At 36.0% G+C, this 10,866-nt stretch overlaps 2 protein-coding genes across 2 annotated transcripts in view; both read left to right on the forward strand.

Annotated features, from left to right (window-relative positions):
* MELLADRAFT_108330 (uncharacterized protein) overlaps nucleotides 1-578 on the forward strand; it is a gene marked incomplete at both ends in the record, with an annotated part of 2,326 nt that extends 1,748 nt beyond the window's left edge. The window contains 3 exons of the mRNA XM_007412109.1: nucleotides 79-137; nucleotides 260-478; nucleotides 504-578. Of these exons, the coding sequence (XP_007412171.1) occupies nucleotides 79-137; nucleotides 260-478; nucleotides 504-578 (353 nt within the window). The remainder of the gene's footprint in view (nucleotides 1-78; nucleotides 138-259; nucleotides 479-503) is intronic.
* Nucleotides 579-4,257: 3,679 nt separating this feature from the next.
* Nucleotides 4,258-5,074, forward strand: MELLADRAFT_108331 (uncharacterized protein; the record flags this gene model as incomplete). The annotated part of the gene is made up of 3 exons (XM_007412110.1): nucleotides 4,258-4,456; nucleotides 4,529-4,813; nucleotides 5,025-5,074. The coding sequence occupies 3 exons, from the start codon at nucleotides 4,258-4,260 to the stop codon at nucleotides 5,072-5,074; spliced, it is 534 nt and encodes a 177-aa protein (XP_007412172.1).
* Between the last annotated feature and the right edge of the window lie 5,792 nt (nucleotides 5,075-10,866).

Below are 10,866 nucleotides of genomic sequence, written 5' to 3' on the forward strand. Positions count from 1 at the left end.
TTGATGTCGATAGAATCAGGGTGCTAATGGTGACTCATTTGAAGTATCGGATCAACGACAAACGTATTTTTTTGAAAGATAACAGTAATCTAGAAAAACACATGAAGGAAGACCGCCGAGCAAAGCGAGCCAATAATGTACGTCCTGTTTTCTTGTGTCCATGATCAACATCATAAGACTAAGATTATGGAGGTATTCGCAGCTCGCAGAGAGATGTCATGAAACTTGTCTGAAGTACGAGGATCTGAATGTTTACCAGGATCTGTTCCTGGATCGCCGGTACTGTTCGTCTGACGAATCTGATGACGAAGTCGTGGAAGAGGATTGGGTGCGAGATATTCCGCTATGGCAGAGCCGACTAGGAACTGCCTTAGTTGAGTACATCGACAACGCTTATCGTCAATTGAGACAAGAAGAAATTCCTAGACGCCCTGGAAGAAAACCAGGGAAACGCAAGACATCTCAAACCGCGCCAGTTGTAGGCTCCTCGAAATGGCCACTAGGTCTTCCTAGTGATTGCTATGATTCCAGATGGGTTGCTAGTCTCAACACTAAAGAACGCAAGGCCCTCAAAATGAAGCCGGCAGCGTTGCAGCAACACCTGAAGCGCACCACTTCGATCCGCTTTCTGGCATGTTTTTTGCAGCGGAACATTCTTCCGCTTCATAGGAGACTCGCTCTTGATCCGCTGCCAAAAAAAGCCCGCTACGTTGCTTGTGTAGCACAGCGGCTATTTGAGCCGCTCTCGCTCCGCTATGTCGAATTTCAAGCGGAGGAAGCGGACCGAGACGACAGTGGTTATTCACATTTTTTTAACATTCCCAAAGCAAGGTGAGTGTATGTACAACTTTCAGTAAAAAGAACTAACCAAACACAGACTAAATAAGATGTCAACAATCAAGTTGAAAATCCAAGATAAGCACAAAAATCAACGAGCGATTGAAGATAATAAAAAAACATGAAAAGATCAGAAGAAAAAAAGATACGAGAGCCCGAGCCACAAATTAACCTAACGTTTGACAGAGGATGATAGCAAACCAAAAAAGATGACAAGCGACGAAAAAATGAAAGCACATCAATCCAATTCATAAATAAGAGAGCATTGTTCATCAGTTCGCATCTTGGGGATGAGAAGAAAATAGTTGAATTTACCAGATTTGACATCTTCTTTGGTGAGAGGCCAAGATGAAGGGTTTGTCAAGTATGTCGTGCGAAAGAATCAAAACTCAGTGACATATGGAGGGGTCTGGATTGTTCTTGAAGGCTGTTCTTGACTGTTGGAGTCGATTGTGGCGGCAGTTGGCGTGAAAACACCGTCAATCGTGGTTTCAATCCTCATATCAACTCTGGTATCAGACGACCGCTGCATACCGCTCTGACCAGTAGGCTGCGGAGCGTAATTTTATCCCGCCGCGCTAATTCCACGATCCGCTACATGTATAATACTTAAGAGAAAGCGGCGGCGGGTTGCTTTGACCCGCTACCCCTGCCATTTCGAAGCGGCTGCGGGGCGACCCGCCCCGCGGCCGCTCCGCTTCCGCTTTTTGCGGCGGATCGCCTCAAGTGGCGGTTGCAGGGTGTGTCTGGACTACTAGATTGAACACACCAGGGGATGAGAGTCTGGTTTTTTGTTATCAGTGTTTGAGCTATACTCTATCAAACGGCTGGTAGTGGATCATCCTATTATTATCATTAATAAGGGTACTCAAAGTAAGTATGTACATGTACATACTTTTTGCTATATACTTTTTTTGGCGGGGAAGGCGAGGCCAAAAGTATATTTTTTTTCTTTGTCCCCGCCAAAAAAAGTATGTAGCGCTACATACTTTGCTTTGAGTACCCTTAATCATTAAAGTTAAAGGTAAACCGTGTTCGCCGGCAAAACCTGATTAAACTCCCAATCCCTCCTACCAATTTCCAGGTTTACACGCTCACAACGTTTAATCTGATTTCCACGTGCCTCACCCCAAATTTGCCCCATTCCTCTCATCAAATTAATTCTTCATCACCTACCAATCTTCACACTATCCTCACACTTGCCGCAAATCAGACCACTCGATCCAAGTAGTTATCTATCAAAACTTTCAACAGAACAAATCAGCTTCAACTTTAGATTCAAGCTCCAAAGAACTTCATTCAATCTCACTCAACTTGCCAAATTATCAAAACCAACTTCAAATAAAATCCGATACACTTCATGAGCAAGTTAAGTTATTGTACAATCTCACCCACCCATTTCACAGATAGTTAACTGATTTGATTTTTACTACTGTTTAGAAACGGTCAATCGGATGTGGTTCAAGTTTACCATATCCAATCTTTTGTTGAATTTCTAATGGAAAACAGGTCCATTCAGGTGAGTTCACCAAAAAATCAGGGATGGTTAAACTCAGCATTGGTTTTGATGTATGATTTTGATGATATACTTAAAAGAGCTACCAAGTTTGGCACTGAAAAACAAATCCTGACTGGAGATTGTCCTTTCAAATTCCATTCAATATCATCAATTTGATTTGATTCAGTTCTTTAATGCTTGCTGTAAAGACAGATTACAACCATGGGTTGTCACTCATGCAGAGCAAACGAATCCCAGAACACATCCGATGAAAACAAGCAAACGAATTCGAGAACACATCCAATGAAAACCAGAAAACCATCTTTTCCTGGAATTGATTTAATCTGAGCTTGAAGAGTTGATTCAATCTGATCAAAAATTAAAAAGATCAAAACAAAAAGTAGTAGCTATAGGAGAATGTGGTTTAGGTCATTGTTCAACAACACCATCAAGAGCTATCATTGTTGTTACTGATCATGTGCTTTTTTGCTTTGATTTTGGATAGATTATGATCGATTATCGTATTGATCAGATTACATTCAATTATTGTATTCTTTAAGACGTTCATCCTGATGCAATGAGAGGTGAAGGCAAACTCAGTACTACTTGATTCTCTGTTATGATTCGGCTAGGACTTGAAGCTCATCGACCTCAAAAGCTTAATCCCCACCTCTCTTGACTCTTGAACTTCTTTACAGTCATCTGTTTCATCCACTGTAATCACAAGACCACCATTACATTCAGAAGCGCCAAGTATTTGAGAGTTTTGTGCTTGAGTTGCCAAAGTGACTCGTGATGGTCACCGGATCCTTGTCCATTGCCTTGGTCAGTCTTTTACATATCTTTACTCTTCTTGACACCAGTACTTACACCACAACCTTTTGTCTTATTAGTACCAAGACAAGCCTGTTTGGGCTTTCTTATACCATCTACCACCAACGTATCCCGCGATCTGATGCTTATCTACATCTTCAACTCATTGCTACTCGTTCATTCTTCCTCTGCCTATCCGATCTTACTCTTTTACGATACTTTAAAAGACAATGTTCAACTTCGGATCCAGCTGTGAATCCAATTCCAAGAGATACACATTGATCAGAGGATGGGTTTGAAGGACACTTTCCTTCACATATCTTACCTTTTCTTTATCTCGATTGGAGTTTATTCAGCGTACTCAAGGAGAATATATAATGAAGGTGATGAATGGTCCACTAGAGTCAGAAGATCCATTATCAAAAATGCTACAGCGGGTTGGTTAGAAGAATGTAAGATTTTGTTTAATTGGATTGTGAGTGGATTGCTAAGGCTACAACCTCGATTTTATTCGATCTCAAGTTCACTTCAAACGGTCCCAACAAAGTTCATATTTGGCACCACTCCTCATTCCAGCTTATCTCCAGAACAACTTCTCAAGTAAAAGTAAGTCAAACTGATCAATAGGATTTCTTGAAAGATTCTCAATTGAGTTTACTGACTTCCTCTCTTATGTTTCTAGGATTTCTACACTTACAATTTGAAACAGGCTCAAACAATCAAAGCACGAAACAAACCAATCAACTCTTACATTGATCTGCGACTTTTGTATCAAATTCGATTTTAGATTGATTAGATCCTGTGGAGTCGAATTGATTTCTAAAATTTGGGTGATCAAGGTGAATCGATTGGATCATTGAATTGAGTTATCCAACATAACTTCTTCAAAATCTAAATCTAAATCAAGCCTCTCAAAATCAACGGAATTTGATATTGATTTTGAAATCTCTGCGTCTTTAGCTTTAGCTACTACTCTTAAACTGATTAGAGAATCGATCAGCACTGAATGGTCAAATGGTCATCAATATTTTACGTCTCTAGGTCTTTGAAAAATCAACAATTATGTATTTCATCTGAGTAGGTTCATGGCTTCTTTAGCTTTCATTAAAATGCATATCACTGTTATTGAAAAATTCAGTGACAGACCTTTGAATGATGAGGATCTCCCTACCATTGAAAAGATAGTTAGGATATTAATTGATGGATTCCATTCAAATTGTCCAGATGCTTTAGGATTTACTGTTGAAGGATTGACTTTAGTTAGTGAAAAAGGATTTATTAGAAAACTTTTAATTTTGAATCAAGATTGTAGGTTGAAGAGGTTTCATGAAGCAATTTCTCAAGAAGCTACATATCAAAATCAAGATGGTTAAATTAAAGTGGATACTTCAATTGCTTATGGAATTTCAACAATCACAAAAAACTTATTATTGGTTAAGGAAATTCAATCAGAAGAAGATCAAGTCACTGGAATATTACGTAAATTAGCAACTCATCAGAACCAACCTAAACAAAACAAAATAGAAGAAATTGATCAAGATGATTTTATTGTAATAGAAGATGAAGTTTATTGGATCTCTAATTTGATCTTTAAAAATCATGTCTTAGTGGGATTAGTGGGAAAATCGAGTAAATCTGAATGTCACATAGTTTGTAGATTGACTGGTAAGATTTCATTAAATTTGATTCAAATACCTTGACCAAGACTGATAATCAAGACAGCTGAAATGGTTCAGGTCAATTCATTCTTTGTAGGAGAGGATGATGTTTGCACATACATGAGTTGTAAAGCACAAGAGCAGTCTTAGTCACATCAAAGAAAAAAATGAAGATCTGTTTTTTTTCAATTACTATCAATTTACTTTGCTTGTATTAGTCTTAAGTGTGAACAACATAGGGGTTGGGTTTCAAAATGCAAAAGTGTGACATGACTTGGTGAGAACACAGTGTCCCTGAGGGGGGTTGAGTTGGTACAAATGTTACAGTAAATGGGAGTCCATGAGACACAAATTCAAAAATTTAGAGTCCATGTCTGAGGATCAAGGAGTGGTCAGAGGAGATGTTATCACATAGGAGACAAAGCAAATGTATGAAAGGTAATTATGTGGCTACTGCTTTAAGGGCTGAAAGATTAGTCATGCAAGCTGACCATGTATGGCCTCTGTGAGAAAACAACAATTACTAGCTTGATGCTACAAAACAGAACCTTTGAAAAGGTTGGACAAAAATACTAAGCTACGTGTTGACAAGACATGGCTGAGAAGGCTACGAGTTCTGAACTTGAGACTGACCTGAACAACAGGTGAGGAAGATTCAAAAGAAAAAGCTTTAGAATAATTTTCCTCGATGATGATGAGAGATCAAAAATCACACGCATAACAACTACTAACCTTTGAAAAGGTTGGACAAAAATACTGCTACGTGTTGACAAGACACGGCTGAGAAGGCTACGAGTTCTAAACTCAAGACTGGCCTGAACAGCAGGTGAGGAAGATTCAAAAGAAAAAGCTAGGAATAAATAGAGAGAGAAAATGAAAGAAAAACCACAGAACTGATAGGTGAAGAGGTTTATCAGTGAGGGTTGTATAAAATGACTGAGAAAACTTGAGTGCTACTAGAATCTCACCTTTAGAATAATTTTCCTCAATGAGGGAAAAAGATTCTGAAGGCAAACAGAGCAGGGTATTAGTGAGAGAAACAAAAAACAACAAAAAGACAAAGCACAGCTACAAAGCACTACAACAAATAGACTATCCCTTAATCACATCCAGAAGCGGAACCATCTTCTAATACCATGTTCACTACATCCACAAGTCCACCTTTCATTTAATTCTTTTACCAATCCGTCCAGAAGAACATAATGTGCTCAATAGTTTTGAAACACTTTTCATGGAAGAGTTCTTCTGAACTACACTACACTGCAGACATTATTCGGGTTCCCCAAGTGGGCAGGGAAAAATGATTGGGAGTATGATTTGTCATAAAATGGTCTATCACTCCACACCTGAGCCATAACACCCACACTACATATGTGTAGCAGGCTCAGTGAATATGTGGTTATCATGTACATACAGTTCTGCTCAGTTATCTGCTCATCAGGACAAGTTATTCATATGTAATACATGCTGTAACTTCTTTCAGATTGAAAAAAGCTTCCAAAAGATTGACTACATACACTGACTCAATGTTTTGGTGTGATCTCATCAACTCAACTGCATGTAACACACTTTCTGTTACTAAGACATAGCTTCAACAATATTGCCTGAGCAGCTACAGAATTATATGTAGTGAATTTTTGGGAAAAAAATTTCAAAGTCGAAAAAGTTACATGTGGTATAACATGTGATTTATTTATTCTGATGGGCAAAAAACTGAGCAGACCTGTATGTACATGATAGACAACTATTGACTTAGCTTGCTGCACATATGTAGTGTGGGTGAAATGGCCCAGGTGTGCAGTATTAGATTCTTTTATGAAAAACTGTACTATTAATCATTTTCCTCTGCCAAATTGGGGAAGTTGAATGATGTTTACAGTGCTACACACTCTTCCTGACCAAAAAGCTCCAACAGCATCTGTGTGGTTTGTTGCAATGTACTGAAGATCAGGAAGTGTTTGAGTGGTAGAGCAAGAGCTGTGCGGCGCCCGCCGCTGATTGGGCTAGTAGCATTTATATAAATTTATCATTTACATGCTTTGATTTTTTTCCTAGTGTACAACTCATATCTTGTCTTGATCATCATCACTATTCTTATGTAATACACATTTTTCTGGGACTTATCATAAGTGTGAATCTGGGGACTTAATTTTTCTGAAAAGAGAGAATATATGTGAAGTTCAGAAAAGGTTCACAAGATAATGTGAACCTCAGATGAGATTCACAAAAAAATATGAGCTCAGATTTTCTGTGATGCTCAAATATTCGCGGCCTTTTCTTGAATAATGGGGAAAGTTTTTTAAGATACGGTGCTGTAAAAACTTTTCCCAATGTGTAAAAAGGACCGTAAAAATTTCTTTCAGATCTCCTTCTGAGCAGTAAAGTTACGCAAATTTAACCTTACGCAAATTTGCGTAAATTTACTGCTCATAAAAAGGTTCATTAGGGGGTTTCAAGTTTGATTTTTTTTTGCGTAATTTTTAACAAATCGGGCAAGTTTTTCGCAAAAATAATCTACGTAAAACCAACGTATCCTCAAATCGGGACACCTAAAAAGGTGTCCCGCTTAAAAAAAAATATGCATATTTTACAACAACGGGCAAGTTGTTGTAGCGTAAAAATACGTAAAAAAAGTCAACTTGAAACCCCCTATTGATTTCAATAAATTTACTGCTCATAAAAATTTGGGATGTTGTATGGCTTTTCCCAATTAAGGGGTTTCAGGTTTAATTTTTTTATATGACTTTTTAAAAATTCAGTAAAGTTTTATACGACACCGCCCAACTTTAAATTTGACCGTTTGTAAAAATCAAGCACTTTGACCAATTACGGTCGTAAAGATAATGGAAGCCGTGAACGTATTGTTCTAAGAGTTAGCGACATTCCCTTGGAAGATAATGACAAGACGGTCTTCTTGACCAATCTCCTGCTTGACAACGCGCACAATACCATGATTGAAAAGGTCAATAGATTGACCGAATGGTTTTTAGAAGCGTAATTTTACGCTAATTTTAAAACGGGAGACGTAAAAAGGTCTCCCGTTTTAAAAATTTTTACGTAAAATTTATAACATTGTCCAAGTTTTTAAAACGTAAAGATACGCAAAAACTCAAACTTGAAACCCCTTATTGCATAAAATTTTGCGTAAATATTATGAAATTGGGAAAAGTGTTTTACAGGAGAAGTAGTAAAAAGATTTGACCTGAGCCTCCCTAATTTTTTGAAAATTACGCAAAAGAAACTTGAAACACCCTAATGTAAACCTCCCAAGAAATAGCAAAAAGCAATAGAAATCTGAGGACTTGATTTGTTCAGATAACAACTAATAAATGTGAACTTCACAAAAAGGTTCACAATGAAATGTGAATTTCGAATGAAGTTCACAAAAAAATGTGAATTTTGAATGAAGTTCACAAAAAGATGTGAACTTCGGAAAAGGTTCACAAGAAAATGTGAACCTTGGATGAAGTTCACAAAACAAATGTGAACTTTGGATGGAGTTCACAAAAAAATGTGAAATTTGGATGAAGTTCAAATGTGATTGTAAACTTCCATTTTGAACTGTTTATGGGGCTTACATTCTTTTGTGCACTTTGAAAAAAGTTCACAATTAAATATGTACTTTATCAAAGTTTTGTTTAATCCTTTTTAAAAAGGTTCATTGATTTCAATAAAACACACCTAAAGTTCACATTTCATTGTGAACTTTTTATGAAGTTCACATTCTTTATTTGTATATGACCACATCATGTCCTCAGATTTCTATTGCTTTCTGCCATCTCTTGGGTGGTTTACAATGGTTGAAAGTTGGCTTTTTTATGTAGTTAGACGCTACAACAATTTGTGGTATACATAAAATATGCGTAATTTATTGAAATCAATGAACCTTTTTAAAAAGCCTACATCAATTTGGGTTATACATAATATATGCGTAATTTATTGAAATCCATACACCTCTTGAAAAATGTGAGCAAAATTGTGATTAAGTTCACATTCTATTGTGAATCTTTCCTGAAGTTTACATATTTATGTAAACTGCATTTATACTTCACATTGTATTGTCAAATTGTGGTGAAGTTCACATTTCATTGTGAACTTCATCTGAAGTTTACATATTCTTATATTTTTGTGAACTTTTCTACAGTTCAAATATTTTTGTGAACTTCTTCTGAAGTTCACATGTTATTGTGAACTTTTCTACACTTCAAATATTTTTGTGAACTTCTTCGTAAGATATCTTCTATTACCAGTAGTGGTATGACATTCAGTAGCATTCCACCCAACCTCTGAAAGAAACACGAATTGCAAATGAGTAGGGACCTACAACAACTTGTGTTATACATGAAATATGTGTAATCTATTGGAATCAATACATATTTTTGAAAATGTAAACAAAATTTCAATGAAGGTCACTTTTAATTGTGAACTTCATGCAAAGTTCACAGAAAATTGGAGTTCACATTTTTTTGTGAACTTCATTATTTGTATATGACCAAATCATGTCCTCAGATTTCTATTGCTTTCTGCCATCTCTTGGGTGGTTTACAATGGTTGAAAGTTGGCTTTTTTACGTAGTTAGACGCTACAACAATATGTGGTATACATAAAATATGTGTGTTTTATTGAAATCAATGAACCTTTTAAAAAACCTACATCAATTTGGGTTATACATAATATATGCGTAATTTATTGAAATCCATACACCTCTTGAAAAATGTGAGCAAAATTGTGATTAAGTTCACATTCTATTGTGAACCTTTCCTGAAGTTCACATATTTATGTAAACTGCATTTATACCTCACATTGTATTGTCAAATTGTGGTGAAGTTCACATTTAATTGTGAACTTCATCTGAAGTTCACATATTTTTGTGAACTTCATCTAAAGTTCACATATTTTTGTGAACTTCATCTAAAGTTCACATATGTTTGTGAACTTCATCTAAAGTTCACATATTTCTGTGAACTTCATCTCATTTCATTTGAAGTTCACATTTTATTGTGAACTTTTCTACAGTTCAAATATTTTTGTGAACTTCTTCTGAAGTTCACATGTTATTGTGAACTTTTCTACAGTTCAAATATTTTTGTGAACTTCTTCTGGAGTTCACATCATATTGTGAACTTGTCTACAGTTCAAATATTTTTGTGAACTTCAGCTGAAGTTCACATCATATTGTGAACTTCATCTGAGGTTCACTCATTTTTGTGAACTTCATCTGAAGTTCACATCTTATTGTGAACTTCACATACTTTTGTGAACTTCATCTGAAGGTTGCATTTTCCTGTGGACTTTTTGTGAATGTCACATTTTTCATTTGTTTTCTGATGAGATGAAGTCCTTAAACTTCAATTTCTTTTTGCTATCTATTGAGTGGTCTACCATAATCAAAAGTTGGCTATCTTTACGTACTTGTATGCTACAACAATATATGAACCATTGGAAGCTCACATTTCTTTGTGAACTTCATCTAAAGTTCACATTTCATCATGAACCTTTTGTGAAGTTCACATTTCATTGTGTGAACTTTTTGTGAAGTTCACATTTTTTGTGAACTTCATCTAAAGTTCACATTTTTTGTTAACTTCATCTAAAGTTCACATTTTTTGTGAACTTTGTCTAAAGTTCACAATACATTGTGAACTTTTTATGAAGTTCACATTCTTTATTTGTATATAACCAAATCATGTCCTCAGATTTCTATTGCTTTCTGCCATCTCTTGGGTGGTTTACAATGGTTGAAAGTTGGCTTTTTTACGTAGTTAGACACTACAACAATATGTGGTATACATAAAATATGTGTAATTTATTGAAATCAATGATTTTAAAAAGGATTAAACAAAACTTTGATAAAGTGCACATTTTAGTGTGAACTTTTTTCAAAGTGCACAAAAGAATGTGAAGTCCATAAAAGTTCCAAATGGAAGTTTACAATAACCTCATAAAATGTTTATAGAAAATTGCAACTTCTTTGTGAACTTCATCCCCAGTTCACATTTTATTGTGACCTTTTCCAAAGTTCACAAGAGAAGTTCACAATGCCATGTGAATTCAAAAAAT

Source organism: Melampsora larici-populina, assembly GCF_000204055.1.
Source record: "Melampsora larici-populina 98AG31 unplaced genomic scaffold MELLAscaffold_29, whole genome shotgun sequence".
NCBI lineage: Eukaryota > Fungi > Basidiomycota > Pucciniomycetes > Pucciniales > Melampsoraceae > Melampsora > Melampsora laricis-populina.